At 37.5% G+C, this 25244-nt stretch overlaps 1 protein-coding gene across 1 annotated transcript; it reads right to left on the bottom strand.

Moving 5' to 3' along the window:
* Nucleotides 1–435: 435 nt before the first annotated feature.
* On the bottom strand, nucleotides 436–25175 carry LOC110447143 (periodic tryptophan protein 2 homolog). Its single transcript, XM_021492621.1, has 19 exons — nucleotides 25063–25175; nucleotides 23956–24068; nucleotides 23526–23620; nucleotides 20006–20105; nucleotides 19520–19663; nucleotides 17177–17312; nucleotides 16405–16549; nucleotides 15881–15938; nucleotides 12987–13142; nucleotides 12319–12526; nucleotides 11604–11752; nucleotides 9037–9184; nucleotides 8487–8637; nucleotides 7339–7519; nucleotides 6864–7011; nucleotides 5225–5399; nucleotides 3242–3460; nucleotides 2664–2889; nucleotides 436–625 (listed from the first exon to the last, which is right to left on the bottom strand). The coding sequence occupies exons 1-19, from the start codon at nucleotides 25078–25080 to the stop codon at nucleotides 454–456; spliced, it is 2742 nt and encodes a 913-aa protein (XP_021348296.1). The 5' UTR covers nucleotides 25081–25175; the 3' UTR covers nucleotides 436–453.
* Between the last annotated feature and the right edge of the window lie 69 nt (nucleotides 25176–25244).

Genomic DNA, 25244 nt, shown 5'->3' on the forward strand with positions numbered 1-25244 from the left:
GGTGAGGACTACGAACAAGTTTTGTGGTCGCCATCATGATCTCATTAGGAAATATACTATTTCTTTGTGTGATAAAGGTTGATGGTTTTAATAATGCTATTTTTTTGCCTTGTGGTTTTGTTGTCAATATCTAGTACTTGTTTTGAGAATGTGACATCACATCAATTTTCCTTAGATTTACATGACAGGTGTCAACGATGAAGTAGGGGTCAATTACCTTTCTGAAACACCTGGTCTTATTCTTCTCGTACTTTTTCATGGGTCTCCATGTGGATCCTTCCTTTGTTCATGTTTCCCTTAACTCGTGTTATTGAACACTTCATGTATTCAATCCCAAGTAACACTACTCACTACTAGAACTCCACGTGTACTGTATCTACATGTACCTATAGCAACCTGGTATAATTGTAAGAAAAACAGCAAGGCAACTTTGATTCACAAATTTATTAAATGCTAAGTAACGCTATTCATGAGATTGCTCATAAAATTTTCATCTTCAGAATCATCCTCCTTCTCCTCTTCAACCTCGTCACTCTCATCCTCAGATCCCAACTCCGTAACCCGCTTACGCTTGGCCTGTGATAGGGCTTTGATGTAGCCGATACTGTACTTGTTATGGTCACAACTACAAGAGACAAGGCAGGAAAATTATAGCCTAATGTCACAAAACGTTTATCTGTTTGTTATCAAGGACACTCTTGGCAAATATATTGTACTCTTAAAGTTGAAAATAATTTCTCAAATTCTACCTGAATCATGTTTTATTTTAAAAGAAGAACTTTCATGAAGTTCATTTCAAAGAAAACGTATATAAAAGTTTAAGTCTGAAGACATGTATTTTGAAAGATTAATATTCATTACGTACATTTCTAATCAAAAGAATGCATACAATTACATAAAATTTAATGTTTGAAGATATGTACATCAAGTAGTGATAAGAACCAAGAAAACATGTTCAGGAGGAAATCAGTTGGTTATAGAATTATTGATGAAGGACCTCCCTTGAGTTGACTTTTCAAAGCAATATATTTAGTAAATGTCAGCAAATCATACATTTGTTTTGTTTGTTTACTTTTGTTTTTTTTCCTTATTAAAAATTACAAGACTTGTGTTTTCTTTAAAGGGACATCACAGCAAAGCATATTTTTTTCTCTCCATTTTTTCCCCCAAATACTACATAAACATATCAAGTCAGTCTCCTTATGAAAAATATCCTAATTTTTATGTTAATGGGCATGTATCGGAGGGAGTTTATTTTGCGTTTCTATATACAGTAGTTTATGCGAGTGGAAGGGAAAAGTGACAGGTTAGTTTGATTTTGCTATGGGGCCCTCCAAAGGGTAACTGTACATGTTGTGATGTCCGCTGTCGGTACTTGGGGTCAAATGAGATACGTGAGCTATTAGATTTACATAATTTACAATATTCCCGGGTTCAGTAAAATGGTATGATTTAATTATACTGCTGAAGTAAACAATTTTGTTTTCACATGCGAGATTTAAATATGTCAGATAGAATCTGAATATGCATTGAAAACGGGAAAAAAATCATTTATTTACGTTATAAAAGTGGGGCGTGCAACCGATATCACTGGCTTCTATTTCAGACAAAATGACTGATTAAAGAAAAGTTATCTCAACATAAAGAAGGGTTCATTAACAAGTATGCTTTGATCTCTGTAAAGTATTGGAAACATATAATTATCAAGTATCACAACACGTTCCATATCTGACACATATTCTACATGTACACGTAGTGGTTTTGCCAGAAATGTTTATTGTGTATGATGGCTTATATGACTTACTTTTTTATATACTTGTCAATGCATACAGTGTATATACACTTTATGAAAACATTTGAAATAGGATATTTGCCTCGTGAATATTACTTTTTACAGAAAGGTTTATCCCATGGTTGAGGGAAGATGTACCGGTCACATTCCGGTAATAGATTTTTCCTGGTGTCTATAAATAATGCTGAGAGGCCAGCAAATATTTCTACATTCAAATTTGGAATAATGGCATGTGTGCAATAAACTTCTGATGATGAAAAATAACTACTAAGAGAATTCAATAAGTTTCAACACGGACTTGGAAATCATATTACTTGGTTTCATAGTGTGGTTAAAAGTTGCAGTTGCCTAACGGGCCCTCACTGGGGGCCCCTTTGGAAACTTTGCATCTCGGTCAGTATAAACAAAGTGAGTGGAGATTCACATAGATATACCCAGTATACCCCCATCCCAACCACATTATTTGTCTGTGACCTTTCACCCTTTAACCTTGACCAATGCCAACCAAAATCTAAACAGGTGTGGAACTAGATATTAACATACAATGGTGAAAATATGAAATTAATTTGTTTAGGGGTAGATAAGAAATCACGTATAAAAGTTTTTTACTACCAAAGGATGCTATGCCTGTGACCTTTAACCTTGACCAATGACCATCAAAGTTTAAAACAGGAGTAGAACTTGATGTTACTATACAATGGTGTAAACTTGATCTAAATTTGTAGAAGTTAATGAGATATCTTGTATGCAAGCTTTTTACTATTGAACAGACGGACGCACAGAAAAGGTGATTACTATATACCCTTCTCACGTAGTGAGGGATTATTTACCTAATGAAGTTTGAGAAATCGTCTAATTGATAGATACTCACATTTTGCCCAGATCCTCGTGTTTGCGGGTGATGCCCTTTTGGAGCATTCTGAGTGTTGCCATAATGCTCTGAGAACGCTGTTTTAACTGGGGGCCATGGAACATAAGAATTTTGTTGATCCAGATCATGTAGAACTGCAAATGTGTTGTTGCCTCCATCTGATTGGCCAAAAATGCCAGCAGTTTGTCTATGTATGCGTTTGGGAGATTCTCACAAATAACAGGCACTGAAAGAGAGAAGGGAAGTAACTCTTTCACATAAAACTCTGATAACACAATATAATAGTTATTTCATGGCTATTTGGAAATCAGTCAGAATGGTTGTCCAAAAGCGATGTGATAATGTGTAAACTGTCGTCTCAATACATCTGGTTTTGAAAACAGAGGCATATAACTACTGCAAAGTCAAACATTTGCCCTTTTCTGATAAAAAAAGGGGGAAAATGGCAAATGTTAAAATGAGGCAAATATTTTCCAGTATACAGATTTACCAGTAGACACTAGTATACTTTACCTACCCATTAAACATAAGTATACATGATTACCTCCCATTAAACATGACTTTACATGACTACCTACCATTAGAGACAGGTATGGATTCCAGCACCTCCTGTATCAACTTCACTTCGTTCAGTCTGAAGCTCAGCATCAAAGAGATAGAGTAATCCCCGTCTTGGAGAGTTTTTCTCACATTTTCAGGGGTGATGTCCATCTCCAGGTCAAAGGGGTCAAACACAAGGTTATGGTCTAGTGAATATACCAATAGCCCCTCTGTTGTTGCCGAGGCCCAGGCACGTCCTGCATGGAGAAATTGGATATGGATTGTCTTAATGAATACATTTTGTGTTTAACTTTAAGGTCAGGATTGGATTATATACAAATTTCTATTCCAAAGAAAAACACAGCCGTATTATAATTAAGTTAATTCATATACCAATAGTACTAATATACAAATTGATCAGTTACACCAATTACTGTACACTCTAGAGGGAGGAATATTTGATAGAGATTGTTGTTTACTATATACAATGTCACAATTAACAAAATCTAAACCTATGCTTACAATTTGCCAATGTGAAAACTCCCTACAGAGTTAAAATAAATAGGCACTATTGCAATAAATAACAAGGTTACCGCGAGCGGTATATAATACGCCAGTCACACATTGAATGAGCAGTTGTTTGTATGATTGAAATATATGAAGTATTTGTGAGTAATTGATATTAAAAGAGAAATCATTCAACATAACTGGTAGATCATTGAGTGCAATACAACATCATGGAACGCATGCATCGCATTAATGAAACCAAGGGGAATAACTCCAATAATTACGGTCGGATAATGGCGGTTATCGAACTTGTCCGAGGTTTCATGGTAATTAACCTTGTTGTGAAGTTTGAAGTTAATCCGTTAATAATTACTCGAGATATCGAGCGGACATCGTTCGCTTGCCCGCCCGCCCGCTCACGTGATAACATAATACGTCCCTGTCTTCGACGGGCGTATAAAAACAAAAACTACAAAACAATGCACTGTGCCATTATATATGTAAACCTGTATAACAGTAACTGATATACAAAAATATTTAACAAGAGGCCCAGAGGGCCTGTATCGCTCACCTGAATATGTTTAAAATAATTGGTATGAAGTAAAGATATGGCACTCCATGGTAGTACATACAAAATTTCAGAAAGATCCATCCAGTACTTGAGATATAGCGAGAACAAACCTCAATTGTTCCAAGGATGCTCCAGACTAAATATGGATAAGATCCCTTAATCCCGATGGTCGAAAAAGGATTTTAAAGGTTTTACTTCTATTTCTCCTATTAGGCCCCACACTTCTGCCCCCTGGGAGACCACACCCACTGCTTATACAAAATTGAGTCCCCTTGGCCCAAGGATGCTCCAGACTAAATTAGGATAAAATCCCTTAATCCCTATAGTAGAAGAAGGATTTTAAAGGTTTTACCTCTATTTCCCCTATTGGGCCCCGACTCTCTGCCTCCAGGGGGGTTAGACACACCGTTAATACAGAATTAGTTCCTCTTCACCGAATGATGCTTCATACCAAATTTGGTCAAAATCCTGTCATTCGTACAGAAGAAGAAGGTATTTGAAGAATTTGCTATGTTTCCCCTATTGGGCCCGTCCCTTCTGCCCCCAGGGGGGGGTGCCACACTCGCTGTTTATACGAAATTGAGTCCCTTTTATCCAAGGATGCTCAAGACTAAATTAGGATAAAATCCCTTAATCCATATGGTAGAAGAAGGATTATAAAGGTTTTACTTCTATTTCCCCTATTGGGCCCCGCCCCTCAGGTCCCAAGGGGGCCACACCCACCGCTTATAAAAAATTAGTTCCCCTTTACCCAAGGATGCTCCACACCAAATATGGACCAAATCCTTTCATTCCTACAGAAGAAGAAGGATTTTAAAGAATAATTAAAGGAAAAGTTGACGGACGGACGATGGACGACGGACGACGGACGCTGGTGGACCAGGTGAGCTAAAAATGTCACCTACTAAAGTGAGACACATTGTATGTGTGATGGTTTACTGACCTGTGGGAGAGAACTGTACTGCTGCTACCCTGACCTCTGGTTTCCAGTGTCGTGAGCTCATGTCTCCCTTCTTCACCCCTGGGAGACTGATGGCAGTTCCATCTTGGTCCCCCTTTCCATCGTCCACAAGGGACAAACTTCCCCACTGTGTCATCTTACGTCGGTCCAGGAACTCCTGTGAACCATCGTGTACATGTTTATACAACACAGTGTTCCACACACAACATAAAACATATTATCACATAATAATCGGCCTGTTATCCAGTGAATTCGTCCGTGTAATATTTTTACATATGTCACTAGTGTAATGTACCCTGGAGCGTTTTTCATTGGCTGTGCCAGTCAGAAATCGATTGTGACGTCATAATATGGACAAAGACGTGACGTCATAAATTGTGAATGCCACAACAAAATGGCTGTCTCCGCTTGATTAAGCCCTCTACATTTTGGCTTTAAAACCTGTCAAAATGTATGTTTTCTGAGTTATGTGAAAAAAAGTATCTTAAATTTGTTTTCATTTCATATGAGCTTTTATGAAACTCGTCTCGGAAGTTTCAATTTTTGCTCGCCAAGGCTCGCCAAAAAAACACCTAAGACTCGTTTCACATGAAATGAAACTCATTTAAGATCCTATATTTGCACAATGTCATTCATACATAAGATATAATATCATTCATACAATAAGATGTTGCAAATTAAACATTTCACACAGACTGAGCAGGAAGCCAAGAGAGCATTAATATTCTGTAAGTTGATGCAATCACTTTATCAACTTCAACTACTGAATACAAGATGCAGAAAGGTAAGAGATTTTTTTCTCCAATTCCTGTGTGTACCATTGTATGAGGAATGGGTGTCAGAAATTTCTATCTTACACCCTATTCCATCTGCAGGATGTCACAACACGACACCAATGACGTGACATCATGAAATCAGGAAAGTTTTGATGCCGTCATGTGGAAACTGAGATGCCTTTTTGTGGGGGTTCTAAGCTAATTCTGGTGATTAGAATCAGAGAGGAATACTTTTTTATGCCAAGGGCTGAAGGATAGCGAAATTTCCCCATCCATACGTTCCTGGGTATGAAAAAGACTGATTGAGATTCCAGACAGACATAGGAACAACTATAGTAACAGATGTTGACATCAATATTATTGGAAAGTTTCATGTTTTTTTAGGCGGCACTTTTCTTTAACTCCATATAGGTTTCAGAATATCATAAAAATTGATTGTTTCACCAAGCCTCAATTCATTAGCAAGTCCATATAGGTTTTAGAGTATCATAAAAATTGATTGTTTCACCAAGCCTCAATTCATTAATAAGTCGCTCAAAGAGCGCTAAAATAATCTTCACAGTAATGTATCAAAGGTTTCTCAGAAATATCACACCTTGGTTTGGATAAGCTTATAGAATTCCACTTCCACCTCTATACTTGGGTAGATGTGATATTTTATCATTATCTTTACTTTAAAGCATTCAAAATAAAACTTTTGAAATCGCAAAGACGAAGAAAAGATTTGTCACATATAATATGTCATATGTAAATTATACTTAACACCTAATACAATGTACATATAAGCTATCTCCCCAGTCTGACATTTTGTTTTAGTTATAACGACATTTTGAACTTGTACATACCTCCATCCCATCAAAGGAGTAGTTTCGTGAGATTTCAAATTTCTTGATGAGCATTTGGTCAGGCACAGAGTAGATACACACATTCTTTGACTGTCCTGCGGCCAGTAGACATTGCCCATCAGCCGAGTAACATATCGTAGTGAAGGCCCTGTATCATGTTACAATCAGATCTTAATACACTTGGTTACATATCTCACACAAACGTGGTAAAAAAGTACTTCAAAGTATTATTATCAAAAGATGTATTTTGAAAAGTTAATCTTATTCATGCATATATACAAATGAAAAACACACTGTGTATTTAGGTTTTTCAGGAGAACAATTTATGAAAAGCTACACCATGAATGAAATTGTGTTATTTTAATAACTCTGTGTGCTTTAATGTTTTATAGAATCTAACACACAACTTGGGATGAAAAATCAATAGGTCATGAATTTGTAACAGATCAGTTATTGATTCATCACAGTGACCTACTTTCCTTCTGCAGCTTTTCTGGCAGTGATTTTATCATTCTCGCTGCGGAAGTATCCAAGATCGTGCCTGCCCTCTATTGAGCCTGTCTGAGTAGCTGTGTTAGGGTTCCAGAAAGTAATCTGGGCATTAAGATTGGCTACAGCTACCTCTCCTCCATCAGGACGAAAGGCCACAGCCAGTACTAAAAATAGATAAAATACATTTCATAAAACCATCAAGATGAACGGCCATGGGTGGGACAGACCCGGATGCCAATATCAGCATCATATCTGTGTTAGATTTTTCATGCTCAGCAATATATTGTAATGAGGTAGGGAAATCATCAACCGTTATGACCCAGGGTCTAAGTCAGCAAGTATGAGGCCAGACCCAGGGTCAATCCTGATAGCTATATGTTTATTCTTCTCTTCATACTCAGCAATTACATATACAGTTATAGGGAGGGGATCTTAACCATTTCCATGTTATAAATTTATTTTTGGCACTGTCCCTCAGTCCTAGAGGTCTATTAATGGTACAATTCTGAATGCACCTCCCCTCCTGAACCTGAGGATGTTTCCAACCAATTATGGTTAATATTCCTCTCATATTCCAGAGGAGAATTTGCTTAAAGTATGAACATATTATCCAAGTGGCCCAGCCCCCCTCCCAGCGTTTTGCGGGTTGGGATTTTGAGGGTAGGGGTTTGTGGTTGTGGTTGAATCCCCACCTTCTAACAGTACTTCTAACCAAATGTGTTTCACTTAATTTTTTGGTTCCTAAGAAGAAGTAGCTTAAAACAGTATATCAAAATTGACCACTTTGGCCCACCCTTCCGACCCCTGACCGGGAAAGTTCTTAATTGAAGGCATTAACTGAGGTTGCAAATGACACAAGGGTAATTTTACTGAGGTTTAAATCCTCTGTACAGCATGAAACACAAGTTTCCAGAATTTGAATTTACAAATATTTTGCAGATAAAATTTTGCGAAGACCACTGGTATATTTGAAATTTGTGCATATACTGGTGTCAAATATTCGTAGTCACAATATAACCACAAGTGTGAAAATAAATACACGTTTAAAGTTTCAATTATGATAATTATCCAGGTCCCCTTTGCTTCATTATAAATTCATTTTACAATAGCAAACTGTTTTGTAATCCTTACCATCGGAGTTAAATTGCAGTGTTTCCTTCACTCCTTTGTTTTCAAATACATCCCATAATTTAACTGATTTGTCCCAGGAGCCAGTGGCCAGAAACGATTGGTTAGAACTGAAACTAAGCGTGCTGATTGGTCCCACATGTCCTGTTAGCACCTGTGAAGAACATTGTTGACATCTGAATTATACTAACACACATCATTGAAGGACTCTCAAATCTATCACATATTTTCTGTAGCCAAAAATCACATTTTCTTTTAATCAAGTCATATTTTGTTTGAATACCACTATTATTGTATGGGTGGCCTCCCTTGTCTCATTAACTTCTTTCTTTTCAAACAAGCAAAGTATAAATTCAAAATTTTTCCTCAAACTACAAAAAGATTATATATCAATTTACTGCATATATATTGAAAACACATACATATTGTGTATATATATTTATATGTAAATTTACATGTCTTTGTGTTTCCTACTGTCATCTCTTTTTGATTACTCAATTAAATTTGTTTAAATGAAAATGAAGTCTGATTTTCTCAGAATGTGGTAACAAACCTCAAGTAAGCGTCCTGTCTGCATAGACCAAACAAACACCTCAAATGTGTCTAGTCCTCCCGCACAAACAATGTCACCACTGTGGTCCACAGCCAGGCAGGAAAACTGACACGGGCGCGGAGATGTAAAGGTGCGGAAGTTGCGATATCTGTCAGGAGATATTAGTGTAACATTACAGTTAACAATGGAAATTAAAAAATTGGTTTTAAGATAACATCGTATAAAGCTATCAGATAAAAAACACTTTTAAATGAAATTAAGTTTTGTTGGAAAGAAAGTTTGGAAACAAATCAAAGAAAGTTTTGAAACAAATCAAAGAAAGTTTTTTCAATTGCCATTTATGACCTATCAAAATTTCAAGGATTACTTGACAGATGAAAGCATCAGCAATTACCTGAATACCAATTCTATGGACTAATTTACTTCATTACCATCAGTAATGACCAAGACGTATTCCTAGGATTACTAGACATGATAAACCATCAGTAATGACCAAGACGTATTCCTAGGATTACTAGACATGATAAACCATCAGTAATGACCAAGACGTATTCCTAGGATTACTAGACATGATAAACCATCAGTAATGACCAAGACGTATTCCTAGGATTACTAGACATGATAAACCATCAGTAATGACCAAGACGTATTCCTAGGATTACTAGACATGATAAACCATCAGTAATGACCAAGACGTATTCCTAGGATTACTAGACATGATAAACCATCAGTAATGACCAAGACGTATTCCTAGGATTACTAGACATGATAAACCATCAGTAATGACCAAGACGTATTCCTAGGATTACTAGACATGATAAACCATCAGTAATGACCAAGACGTATTCCTAGGATTACTAGACATGATAAACCATCAGTAATGACCAAGACGTATTCCTAGGATTACTAGACATGATAAACCATCAGTAATGACCAAGACGTATTCCTAGGATTACTAGACATGATAAACCATCAGTAATGACCAAGACGTATTCCTAGGATTACTAGACATGATAAACCATCAGTAATGACCAAGACGTATTCCTAGGATTACTAGACATGATAAACCATCAGTAATGACCAAGACGTATTCCTAGGATTACTAGACATGATAAACCATCAGTAATGACCAAGACGTATTCCTAGGATTACTAGACATGATAAACCATCAGTAATGACCAAGACGTATTCCTAGGATTACTAGACATGATAAACCATCAGTAATGACCAAGACGTATTCCTAGGATTACTAGACATGATAAACCATCAGTAATGACCAAGACGTATTCCTAGGATTACTAGACATGATAAACCATCAGTAATGACCAAGACGTATTCCTAGGATTACTAGACATGATAAACCATCAGTAATGACCAAGACGTATTCCTAGGATTACTAGACATGATAAACCATCAGTAATGACCAAGACGTATTCCTAGGATTACTAGACATGATAAACCATCAGTAATGACCAAGACGTATTCCTAGGATTACTAGACATGATAAACCATCAGTAATGACCAAGACGTATTCCTAGGATTACTAGACATGATAAACCATCAGTAATGACCAAGACGTATTCCTAGGATTACTAGACATGATAAACCATCAGTAATGACCAAGACGTATTCCTAGGATTACTAGACATGATAAACCATCAGTAATGACCAAGACGTATTCCTAGGATTACTAGACATGATAAACCATCAGTAATGACCAAGACGTATTCCTAGGATTACTAGACATGATAAACCATCAGTAATGACCAAGACGTATTCCTAGGATTACTAGACATGATAAACCATCAGTAATGACCAAGACGTATTCCTAGGATTACTAGACATGATAAACCATCAGTAATGACCAAGACGTATTCCTAGGATTACTAGACATGATAAACCATCAGTAATGACCAAGACGTATTCCTAGGATTACTAGACATGATAAACCATCAGTAATGACCAAGACGTATTCCTAGGATTACTAGACATGATAAACCATCAGTAATGACCAAGACGTATTCCTAGGATTACTAGACATGATAAACCATCAGTAATGACCAAGACGTATTCCTAGGATTACTAGACATGATAAACCATCAGTAATGACCAAGACGTATTCCTAGGATTACTAGACATGATAAACCATCAGTAATGACCAAGACGTATTCCTAGGATTACTAGACATGATAAACCATCAGTAATGACAAAGACGTATTACTAGTATTACTAGACATGATAAACCATCAGTCATGACCCAGACGTATTCCTAGTATTACTAGACACAATAAACCATCAGTAATGGCCCAGACGTATTCCTAGTATTACTAGACACAATAAACCATCAGTAATGGCCCAGACGTATTGCTAGGATTACTTGACATCATAAACCATCAGTCATGACCAAGACGCTAACAGAAAATACTTGGTTTCTTGGGTTTAAATTTCAGTTAAGTTTCACTTATCATTTAAAATATGTTGCTGAAATAATACACATTAATCTGTTATATTTAAACATCTGACACCATTGGTAGGATAAGTCTACCTGTTCAGAGGAGGATACCTACCTGTTGAGATCAAAAGCTCGTACAGAGCCATCGAGGGACGCCGACAAAACCACCTGTCCGTTCTGGTTAAAGGTCACACCAGTGATTCCTCCCAAATGCTCAGTAAATGTTACGAAACAAAAGCCACTACTGGTGTTCCAAACTTTTACCTGCAAAAATTGTTATTAATGAATCATATATCATTTCATCAATGAGAGTCATCTAACAGTATGTCACGGTTAATAAAATATTTGTATACCATGATAATGTCTGGAGTATAAAAGGTATGTTTCTGTTTAATGTAATTACATAAGTTACAGGATTTGCAGTACAATAAAAGCATAAGTAAAATTTTATGGGTCGGGGGATGGAGGCGAGGGATTTTCAGTCAAAGTAAAAAAGGTTTACACTTGAACTCAACTGTAGGCAGAGCTAAAAAAAACTATATAACATTTCCTAAAATATACATGTGAATCGCCCTTATTTTAGAAAGAAATAATACAAGCTATCCATTGCCAGCATTTAAGTATCGGCCAGGAATGTCTGGACTGCTGAATATATATGCACATGCCAAATACTTCTGAGGTTAGCCTCAGTTCAGATCTGAGCCTATCATTTTCTTTTCAGGTTCAGGTAGTTGAAACAGTTGAACCATGTACGTGAAAGGGGCTTATTCTCACAAGATTTTGAGAACAAGAAAAAAAGATGAGTCTAAGTGACTTGCTGCGTAACATACCTTGCCATCGTCCCCACCGGTTGCAATGTTCTGGCCATCAGGGGAGTAAGCCAGACAGCCCATGTTGTTGAAGTGTCCCTGTTGTTTGAGGACGTAGGTTTCACTCTGCCACTCCCACACCAGCAGCTGGCCCATACCCCCACACCCCAGAGCCAGCCAGTCCCCCGTGTTGTTGAATGCCATGGAGGCAATGCTCTGGTCCGAAACACTGTAACATACAAACACCTACATTGTAAATTATCCTCAGGAGTCAGGATGATCGCTTATCATGAAAAGAATTCAGGAAAATCTTTCAGTGAAAAATTCCTCTAGGACAGTGTATAAAGATATATAGGACCAGTATTTAAGAAGCGTGTAAAGATTTTTTAAGACAATGTATAAAAAGGTCTTCTAGTATAGTTTATAAAGATATTTTGATACAGGTTATAATGATTGTTTCATACTTAGTATAGATCTGTTAGTACAGTGAACAAAGATAAAAAAAAAAAGGGTAGACACTAAACAATATATCGACCATGTTTTATCAAAACCTTCCAAAAAATATGAAAAGAATCTTTCAAAACAAACCATAACATTCTTGAGAGATTTCATCAGATTGTCACTACAAAATCGATACTTAAGTTGTGTGAGTGTGGGAGACTGGAGTTATGACATATATAAATGATTACTTGAGGGAGTGAATAAGATTGAAGTCCGGCATCTCGTGGAGGAAGAAGGAACCATCTTGAAAGCCTGATACCAAGATGGCACTGGTTTTATGAAAGGCAGCACTTGTGAGGAAGGCAAATTTGGCTTTGGCGCCCCGAGCTTCCTTGTACGAGAATCTGCAAACATCAACAAAAATAACATTGACAGCACACAAGTTTCCATATAATTCTCCTCACTTCAACAGGAAATAATTAAAATGCCTCTGAATTTCTTGACATACTGATAAAAAACAAAAAAATATGTGAAGTCCGAAACTTATTTTTACAATTGCAATATTATGTGCAATAATGCTACCCTGGTCAATTTTTATTTGAAGCAATGTCTAATACCTAAACAATATCTTCTTAGAATTGGCTTCAAATATTTAGAAATCAATTGAATAGGGTTGCAATGATACACGTACCTAACGATATAATAAATATCGCGATACAATGTTTAAGATATAAGCGTAGGAGTCAATCGCAACAAGCTCAGGATAAGTTGAATCTTATTTATTGGGTATGTCTACCGGAATGCTTATCTACTAATAATAACCGTGATGGAACTTTCTAGAACGTTATAAATAGATAATATCACGTGACGTTACCTGTATTACGTCACTATACACAATATAAATGTGCCCAGAATTTTAGTACTTCAGGGGACATATTTTGTTATTAAATCGTCCTGCAGAAGCCCACTGTTCGGGCGAAACCGGTAGACATACCAAATAAATAAGATTCAACTTATCCTGAGCTTGTTGCGATTGACTCCTACGCTGATTATCCTATTCTTCAATCGCCCTGCATACTGGTGGGTATCCAGGCAAGGGATAACGGAACCTACCGAACCTTAACTACAATAACGGCGTTGGCTCTACTCCTGGATCGATGTTTAAGATATGATTTAAATCTCTGCTTAATAATGATTGAGTGCAGGATTTAATCAAGTTTTATCATAGACTACAACAGTAAATACTATTGAAAAATATTTGGCATAATTTCTAGTACTTTTTGGTATGACTGCACAGAGGACCACACCTTTTCTGAAAGATTCAAAAGATTAAAGTACACTTTTTTAGATTTTGATAAAAATTGATCGACAATTTGAGTGTATTGTGATACATTGGCAAACAAAACAATCTGATATGATACACAAGAAAGTATCATGATACTATACGATATATCATGCAGCCCTACATTTGAAAATGTATTTTAAATTGAAAATGAATTATATATAATAATAAATAAAGACATGACTAGTATATGAACCAAAGGTAGTGAATCTGATTAGACTCTAATGTCAGAGTACCCAGAACTGATCTCAGCACAAATCTGTTCACTTTCAGAAAATCACCTACAAAATACATCGGCAATACAACAGGCATTTTTAAGCTACACATCGATAACTCTTTCACTACTTTAGACCATAATGGACTCATCCAGCTCAATGCATGGTAGAGTCTACTTAAGTTACACAGGGGTGAAAGGGTTAAAGCATATTTCTATAAATTCCTGTTTTTTCCCCAATTACATAACCGGTAATCTGATGCTGTGATACGGTCAACAAATCCCTACTGTTCACAACAGCTTCTCAAAAACTACTTTTTGCACCCAATATTGTGTAGAAATATTCAAACATTTAAACCGTTTCACTGAACAATGATGAACTTGTTATGGACTTACTTTTGTAGTTGCTGGTACATAGCTGTGGACTTACTTTTGTACTTGCTGGAACATAGCTGTGTACTTACTTTTGTACTTGCTGGTACATAGCTGTGGACTTACTTTTGTACTCGCTGGTACATAGCTGTGGACTTACTTTTGTACTCGCTGGTACATAGCTGTGGACTTACTTTTGTACTCGCTGGTACATAGCTGTGGACTTACTTTTGTACTCGCTGGTACATAGCTGTGGACTTACTTTTGTACTCGCTGGTACATAGCTGTGGACTTACTTTTGTACTCGCTGGTACATAGCTGTGGACTTACTTTTGTACTCGCTGGTACATAGCTGTGGACTTACTTTTGTACTCGCTGGTACATAGCTGTGGACTTACTTTTGTACTCGCTGGTACATAGCTGTGGACTTACTTTTGTACTCGCTGGTACATAGCTGTGGACTTACTTTTGTACTCGCTGGTACATAGCTGTGGACTTACTTTTGTACTCGCTGGTACATAGCTGTGGACTTACTTTTGTACTCGCTGGTACATAGCTGTGGACTTACTTTTGTACTCGCTGGTACATAGCTGTGGACTTACTTTTGTACTCGCTGGTACATAGCTGTGGACTTACTTTTGTACTCGCTGGTACATAGCTGTGGACTTACTTTTGTACTCGCTGGTACATAGCTGTGGACTTACTTTTGTACTCGCTGGTACATAGCTGTGGACTTACTTTTGTACTCGCTGGTACATAGCTGTGGACTTACTTTTGTACTCGCTGGTACATAGCTGTGGACTTACTTTTGTACTCGCTGGTACATAGCTGTGGACTTACTTTTGTACTCGCTGGTACATAGCTGTGGACTTACTTTTGTACTCGCTGGTACATAGCTGTGGACTTACTTTTGTACTCGCTGGTACATAGCTGTGGACTTACTTTTGTACTCGCTGGTACATAGCTGTGGACTTACTTTTGTACTCGCTGGTACATAGCTGTGGACTTACTTTTGTACTCGCTGGTACATAGCTGTGGACTTACTTTTGTACTCGCTGGTACATAGCTGTGGACTTACTTTTGTACTCGCTGGTACATAGCTGTGGACTTACTTTTGTAGTCGCTGGTACATAGCTATGGACTTACTTTTGTACTCGCTGGTACATAGCTGTGGACTTACTTTTGTACTCACTGGTACATAGCTGTGGACTTACTTTTGTACTCGCTGGTACATAGCTCTGTCTTCTGGTTCTGCGGTGTCCATCTCAGTTTCTGTAAATCATGTGGATCAGAAACTGTTATTTATATCACTATCACTCAACAAATTTAGAATATGTTTCCTTCCAGTTTTAAACAAATGCTAGAATCTGCGACTCATATCTAAAGTAAATCTGTTTAATAACTCAAATACAGCACACGCAGGAGAAACGTCTGGTTTATCTAAATGTTAAACTTTGTAGGGAACATAACAAGGAGTATTTAGACAAAGAATGTTTGGCTTCAGTTCAGGAAGTTAATGTACATGACTGAATTTCACAGAAGCTTTTGTCCTGGCGATCCCATCCAAATGGTCAAAAGAGAGACACAATCCGTTCTTAAGATCATTTAATTTCTAATTCCTGCAGAACATTTGTAAACCTGGACATAAACTTACGTTGAATTTCAATATTTTAGATTTACAAATTATTTGAATTAAATGATGAGAAATATATAAGTTGACCCTGCTGAAAGAGTATACCTTTTGAATCTGGGTTTTCTTGGTCATCCAGGTCATCATCTTGACCTTGACCTCTGTGAACTTTGGGGATGTATGGTCGTAAATCCTCAAGCTTTGTGTCACACTCCCACACACAGAGATGGCCATTCTGACTGATCGTAAACACCTGATATGGCTAAGGAAATATACAGGCAATTCAAACTAGTCTTAACACTGGGCTTTTTAAACATCCTAATTTGCAATTATATTGATTTAATATATGAATGCACAAACATCTTGTACAATAAACATCTAGTACAATATCTGAATGTATCCTGCAATTGTCATGCCTTTTTTTAATACTAATATGGCATCAGTGCTATTTACATATTTGTCAAAGAACAGCAAACCAATGTAAAATCATTTTATGAATTACTTCTTATGAAGACCTGGATGATAAAAGGTACCATACCTATCACATTGGCATTCGTCATTACAGTAAGCAGTATAGCTTTTGTTTGTGTTTTACGTCCTATTAACATCTATGGTCATTTAAGGACATGTCAGGTTATGATGGTGGATGAAAGCAGAAGTTCCTGGAGAAAAACCACTGACCAGCAGCGAGCATCTAGTGGCTACTGACAAGTCTATGTAGGCCTCGAACCGTGATGCAGTGTTTGAGGGCTAGTGATCCAGACAGTCAACCATGCGTCCACTATGACCCAGTATAGCAATACTAGCCTAGAACAAATTGTTTCAACTATCAGGACCCCAAAAAATCTCCTCAACTAATCAACACATTGTGCAAGGATACGTCCAGGGAGTTGTAGGCGAAGTATGCAGCCACAATGGCATCATTGTGTCCCCCTAGGGAGTTGATGGTGAGGTTGGCTAGGCGCTCTACAGCATGGACCCTGGTGTTCATGTCCTTAGACCCGGCACACAGGACTCTGTAACAAAACACAATTATCCTTCAATTTATGTCGAAACTGTCAATTTCAATAGATACTGTGTCTTTTGGTAATATCCTGTAGAACAATTGTAACAGTCAGACCAGGAGTTAAGCCCAGGACCTCTGAACTCTAGATGGCTGCTCTAACTAATTGAGCTATCTGGTTACCAGGGATCGTCGTAGTCTAGTTTTGCTGCGTTCCTCCCCACTACACAAAGTCTTTAACCCCAGAGACACACCAGACCCTTTACCAACATTCACAGGTATATTTAGTTAGGTGTGAAATGTAACTGGAAAGGAAAACATGTGAACTTTATTTCACTTTGCATTAAAGCATTAGAAAACATACATTGCACAGAAGGAAGTGCAGGTAAACTGTTGACAAAGCTTGATGGCAGCACATCACACGGACCAGACCAGATGCATCCCAAGGTTATGAAAGAACTTCATTCCGTTATAAACAAACATCTGATCTAAGTACCATTTTTAACAGATCACTACTTGATAGTATAGTACCAATGACATGGAAGGAAGCAAAGATAATTTAAAGAGGGTCAAAATCAAATCCAGGGAAGTAACGACCAGTAAGCATTACCAGTACTGTGGGGAAAACTCCTGAAAGATTAGTATCAGATGCTATTGTCAAACACGTGGAGAAAAACAATCTGTTTAGTAACAAACAATTTGGATCTTCGGAACTGCAACTTTTAATGGTGCTTGAGGATTAGACAGCAGTATTGATTTGAGGAGGCGAGATAGATATCATTTACATGGACTTGATGAAAACTTTCGACAAGGTATCACATAAAAGATTAATTGGAAAGCTCAGGAGTTATGGTATAAGTAACCAGGTTGTCAGGAGTTATGGTATAAGTAACCAGGTTGTCAATTCATTGGATAGAGAGTTTTCTAAGCCAAGGGAAACAACGTATATTGGTCGATGGAAAATTATCGAAAGAACATCCAGTAGTCAGTGGAATCCCTCAGGGAAGTGTCTTGGGTCCAGTACTGTTTGTAACTTATAAAAGAAAAGGCGACAAGAAATTATTTCTTGGCAGGAGCGGGAGAAGATAATGTTAAACTGGAGAAAATTTCACCAGAAAAGGATATAGGAGTAATGGTGGACAAAAATCTCAATTATTCATCACATATGTATACAACAGTCAACAAGGCAAACATTATACTTGGGCTTATCAGAAGATCCTTCATACATTTAAATGAAATCACATTTAAACAGCTTTTCAAGACACTGGTCAGGCCACACTTGCAATAAGCAGCAAGTGTGTAGCATCCACACAAAACTGATACCTAGGCTTAAGGACCCACCATACAGTGACTGTCTAAAAAAAAAAGCTGTCCATCCCTATCATACCGTAGACTGAGAGGAGATACAATCAATGTGTATAAGATTATGAACAACTTCTACAATGAAAACCTAACGTCTGGAATTTTAAACCGTGAAACCTCATCAAGGACGAGAGGGCACACACAGAAATTGAAGAAAATACACTGTAGACTAGACGCTAGCAAAATACTCATTTGGTTACAGAACTTTTGATATTTGGAATGGTCTTCCTGAATACGTTATAAATTCAACAACTATGATAGACTCTGAAATCCATTCAGAAAAACATGGGCAAAACCTAGAGCTTAAACACAATCATTTGGCTAGTTGCAAAGAGATATCCGGAAGAGACAAATAATATTACCGGTATATGTACATTGTATTGTTATAAGATATGGATATAGAGGCATCCAATGCCTGCATCCATTACCTTTCCTATTAAATTAAACTACAGCCATTTGGCAGGTTTCACTGTTAGCCAACAGGAATATGTTTGATCAAAATTGATTATTATAGTATATACATTCTATCTAGATTTCAGGTTGCTTGGATACCATCCTGTATGCAGGGCGATTGAAGAATAAATAAAACTTAAGTTATCCTGAGCATGTTGCCATTGACATTCTATACTTGGATTTCAGGTTGATATTTTGTTTGAAGATATTAACATAATTGACCCCTGGCCACATGGCCTTGAATCTGGGTCAGGGTAATTTAATTGAACAAATTTTTATGACCTTTTATCCAATTAAATACTGATAATATCATGAATATCAAAATCAAAGCTGTCAACAATTTTTTTTTATACTCAGGAAAAAATCTGTATCTGGTTAATACTTTTCTTCAATATGATTTCATACTTTGAGTCTAAGGTCCAATCAATGCAGACTGTTTCATCATAGGCTCCCTGATATGTGCGGAACAGCTGGAATGGGTTAAACTCCCTCCTCTTACCAGGGGCATGGAACACCAGGATAACACTATTCCTTGTCACTGCAAATTTTCTGAAGGAAACATAAGTATATAATCTTGTGAAATGCTGGCCAATATTTGAACTTTTGAAAAGAGAATATTTCTGATAACAAAGTACCAATAAACACAAGACAAATAATGTGAATGTTCATGTTATCCCTGTCAGACATTTAAGTCTCTTATGGGACAAACTTCACCTCCATATGCAAAATCTGATTTTCCTTATCACTTATCTGAAGACTGAAATATATATACAATCTAACAATGTGTATAAAACATAGTGGGAAATCATAGGACCATAACTGAATATATTCTTTGTCATAGTCATGTACACAGGCTAGTTTGAAGTTCTGACATCTGCAGAGTGGTCTTACTTGCCATCAGGACTGAACTTGACTTGATGCACTGGCTGGTGGAAGTGGTAAGTGCTGAGCACTGTCTTACTGATCAAACTGCACAGATAGCCTTCCCCATCTGCAAGTAATCAAGTAATATCAACAATGAAACACAACCAAATAGAAATTCCTTCAAAATCTACAGTAAACAGTTTGCTCCCTTATCAAACAAGAGGCCCAATGGGCCTGCATCGCTCACCTGGTATTAATCTCACACTTGTAATCTTAAAAAGTGGACTAAAATACATCTACAGGCAGAATATCAGTGTTTGATTCCTAAGAACCTATTTAAAGATTTAAACATAATTTTTTATGACGCCTGTGACGTTGAATGTCGAACATGGACATTAGGTTGAACAGAGTTTATAGTCTTCCAACACAGCATGCATCTGGCAAAATATCATTACACTGGACCTTTTGGTTATATAGAACAAATCATTTAAAGATTTAAACATATATTGACCACTGTGACCTTGAATATGGGTGAAGGTCATTCACTTGGTAGTCCTTCATCCCAGCATGTTAATGGCCAAATATCATCACTCTTGGCCTTTTGCTTGTTAAGAAGAAGTCATTCAATGGTTTTAAACATATTTGACCCCTGTGACCTTGAATATATATGTCAAGGTCATTCATTTGAACAAACTTGGTAGTCCTTCATTCCAGCATGTTACTAGCATTATACTAGGCCTCTTGGTTATTCAGAAGAAGTTGTTTAAAGGTTAAAAACATATTTGACCCCTGTGACCTTGAAAAAAGATGAAGGTCATTCATTTGAACAAACTTTTGTAGCTCTTCATCCCAGCATGCTACTAGCCAAATATCATCACCCTAGGCCTATTGGTTATTCAGAAGAAGTTGTTTAAATGTTTTAAACATATTTGCCCTCTGTGACCTTGAATATAAGTCAAGGTCATTTATTTGAACAAACTTGGTAGCCCTTCATCCCAGCATGTTACTGGCCAAATATCATCATCCTATGCCTCTTGGTTATTCAGAAGAAGTTGTATAAAGATTTTAACATATTTGACCCATGTGACCTTGAAAATGGATGAAGGTCATTTATTTGAACAAACTTGGTAGCCCTTCATCCAAGCATGTTACTGGCCAAATATCATCACCCTAGGCCTATTGGTTATTCAAAAGAAGTTGTTTAAATGTGTTAAACATATTTGCCCTCTGTGACCTTGAATATAAGTCAAGGTCATTTATTTGAACAAACTTGGTAGCCCTTCATCCCAGCATGACACTGGCCAAATATCATCATCCTATGCCTCTTGGTTATTCAGAAGAAGTTGTATAAAGATTTTAACATATTTGACCCATGTGACCTTGAAAATGGATGGAGGTCATTCATTAGAACAAACTTGGTAGCCCTTCATCCAAGCATGTTACTGGCCAAATATCATCACCCTAGGCCTTTTGGTTACTGAGAAGAAGTTGCTTAAAGTAAAAAGTTGACGCCGGACGGACGCCGGACGCCGCACCATCCCATAAGCTCACTTGGCCCTTCGGGCCAGGTGAGCTAAAAACTGAGCTTTTAGCAAATAACGTACTGAATGTCTGTCACAAAATATGCAGATTCCTTTATTCGTCAGAAACCATTCAATTAACTACCCTCATTTAATTCTAAGCATTTAAAACTTAACCAGGTCATCACCTCTATCACTCATCTACAATAAACGTAAGTTAATCATCACCTTCATACTAACCAGGATCAGCAAGAGTCAATTATGTACCTTCATACTAACCAGGATCAGCAAGAGTCAATCATGTACCTTCATACTAACAGCAGATCATCACCCTCATACTAACCAGGAGTCATCAGGAATCAATCATCACCCTCATACTAACCAGGAGTCAATCATCACCCTCATACTAACCAGGAGTCAATCATCACCTTCATACTAACCAGGAGTCATCAGGAATCAATCATCAATCGCATATTAACCAGGAGTCAATCACCACCCTCATAATAACCAAGAGTCGCCAGGAATCAATCATCACCCTCATACTAACCAGGAGTCAATCATCACCTTCATACTAACCAGGAGTCATCAGGAATCAATCATCACCCTCATACTATCCAGGAGTCAATCATCACCCTCATACTAACCAGGAGTCATCAGGAATCAATCATCAATCACATATTAACCAGGAGTCAATCACCACCCTCATACTAACCAAGAGTCGCCAGGAATCAATCATCACCCTCATATGAACTAACCAGGAATCACCAGGAGTCAATAATCATAATCACCTTCATATATATATATACTAACCAGGAGTCAATCATCTACCCTCATACTACACCAGGAGTCAATCACCACCCTCATACTAACCAGAAGTCAATCATCTACCCTCATACTACACCAGGAGTCAATCGCCACCCTCATAATAACCGGGAGTCAATCATCTACCCTCATACTACACCAGGAGTCACCTTCATACTACACCAAGAATCTCTATGAGTCAGTTAACATCCTCATACTAACCAAGAGTCACCAGGAGTCAATCATCACCCTCATACTTACCAGGAATCAATCATCACCTTCATACTAACCAGGGGTCACCAGGAGTCAATCATCATCCTCAAACTAACCAGGAGTCAATCACCAACCTCATACTAACCAGGGGTCACCAGGAGTCAATCATCTTCCTCAAACTAACCAGGAGTCATCAGGAGTCAATCACCAACCTCATACTAACCAGGAATCAATCACCAACCTCATACTAACCAGGAATCAATCACCAACCTCATACTAACCAGGAATCAATCATCACCCTCATACTAACCAGGAGTCAATTATCACCCTCATACTTGCCAGGGGTCAATCACCACCCTCATACTAACCAGGGGTCACCAGGAGTCAATCATCATCCTCATACTAACCAGGAGTCACCAGGAGTCAATCATCATCCTCAAACTAACCAGGAGTCATCAGGAATCAATCATCACCCTCCTACTAACCAGGAGTCACCAGGAGTCAATCATCATCCTCAAACTAACCAGGAGTCATCAGGAGTCAATTATCACCCTCATACTAACCAGGAGTCAATCATCACCCTCATACTAACCAGGAATCAATCACCACCCTCATTCATACTACACTAGGAGTCACCAGGAGTCAATCATCACCCTCCAACTACACCTGGAGTCAATCATCTCCCTCATACTAAGCTTGAGTCACCAGGAGTCAATCATCACCCTCATTCATACTAAGCTTGAGTCACCAGGAGTCAATCACCACCCTCATTCATACTAAGCTTGAGTCACCAGGAGTCAATCACAACCCTCATTCATACTAAGCCGGAGTCACCAGGAGTCAATTATCACCCTCATACTTACCAGGAATCAATCATCACCCTCATACTTACCAGGAGTCACGCATCACCCTCATATTATATCAGAGTCAAACATTTACCCTGATACATTAGGAGTTAATCATCTACTATTATTTATATAGAGTCAATCATCTACAAAGACTCCATCACTTACCCTCATTCACCAGGATCATGGTGTAACCATCGGGAGACAAGGCAATGCATGTTATGTTCTTTCCACTTTCTATTGGCAATGTTTCTGACCTATTGCTGAGGAGAAACAATGAGAAATAAATCTTAGAATAACATGTTTCCTTTAAAAATTACCACAGATTCATGTGATAGTGATACCATTCAAATTATTCTAAAAAAAAAATGTAGGAGTTTCTGGTGTGCAAAACATAATGTATGTATGTACAAATGCTCTTTTCAGATGAAGCTAATATGAAGCATTTAGAAAAAACATTCATTTGTCCCCAGTAAAAGAAAATGCCCCTATCACACAAATTATTTTACAGGGGCAAGGATTTGCGTTTTTTAGCATATAATTAGGAATAGATGACTTAAAAGTCTGTAAGAAATGATAATTTTCCATCTGAACTTACTTCTTCAGATCAAATACTGTGACCCTGTTGCCTACTGGGCTGATGACACTATTTCCATCTGGTGTGAACACAACATTACCCTTTCTGTACACTGACCCCAACAAATTGGAAAACTGCAACAGTGAAAACATTCATGTCAATAATAATGTCAGTGAAATAAATGATGTACAGGGAAAAATCACCACAATGAAAAAAATGTATGCAGGGTAATTATAACAAACCACCAAAAACACCCCTATTTTGATTCTGGGTGAAGCAGACAATATTTTCTTAAAGAAAAAAATGGTAACATCATACTGTTGTGGCAGATTGTATTGCATGTACATAGGATTACAGTTGCGAGGGAATTTCTAGGAACCTGCAGATTGAGGGTTCTATCCCCGGTGGAATCACACTATTCTCTTTCCTGTTTCAAATGGTGTCTATGGTGACAGGGAGTTAGAACCTAGGTTGTGGTGTCTGAGGGCAAACACATTTTAAAAAAAAGGGGGGGGGTAGTGACAAATTTTAATTGTACAAAGGATTATGGTCGCCTTCTAGCTTAGAGCTAGAGGGAATTATCCTTTAGCTCAGTGGTAGACTGTTAGACTAGGGACCGTGGGATCGCAGTTTTGACCCCAGGTGGAAGCACACATACTATTCTCTTTCCTGTTACACTGCATTTATATATAAATATGCTGTTTTTTCTTGTAGCGTAATTTATTATTTGAAAATCAGTTAGCAGTATACAGATGTTATAGGAAAGAGAAAATGCAATAATTACTGACAAGAATTCGAACTCAGGACCTCCAAACTTTATACAGTTATAAGGCCTCTCTCACTAATAATTTTGGGTCGGATTTTGGTTAAACATGAATTTTGCTAGATCCGTGTAAATTTTCTGCGGCAATGTGATGTCCATCATGCACCTTACAAAATTTATAAATATTACAACACTTTAAAACAAATCATATGAACCAACAATGATACAAGAAAGATACAAGAAATACCGATAGAAGACGGGGGGGGGGGGGGGGGGGCGGTAATGTAATCGACTATGTGTAAGTTATTCTTCAATTATTTCCCATATGTAGAAACAACTAGTAGTGCTTTAAACGGCGTTCTTACACGGTAGGAGAATTTCATAATCACTGAATGTTCAAATCATCTTCAAGTTTCGTATCACATTTTCATAACAAACCAGCACATGATGAGCACATGTTTAATGCTTGTGACGTCAAACGGTCCCTATTATAGTTTAAAAGACCACATTTGATTGGAGGCTTTCGGTTATGTCGACCAATCAAATT

Source organism: Mizuhopecten yessoensis, unplaced genomic scaffold, assembly GCF_002113885.1.
Source record: "Mizuhopecten yessoensis strain PY_sf001 unplaced genomic scaffold, ASM211388v2 scaffold3229, whole genome shotgun sequence".
Classification (NCBI taxonomy): domain Eukaryota; kingdom Metazoa; phylum Mollusca; class Bivalvia; order Pectinida; family Pectinidae; genus Mizuhopecten; species Mizuhopecten yessoensis.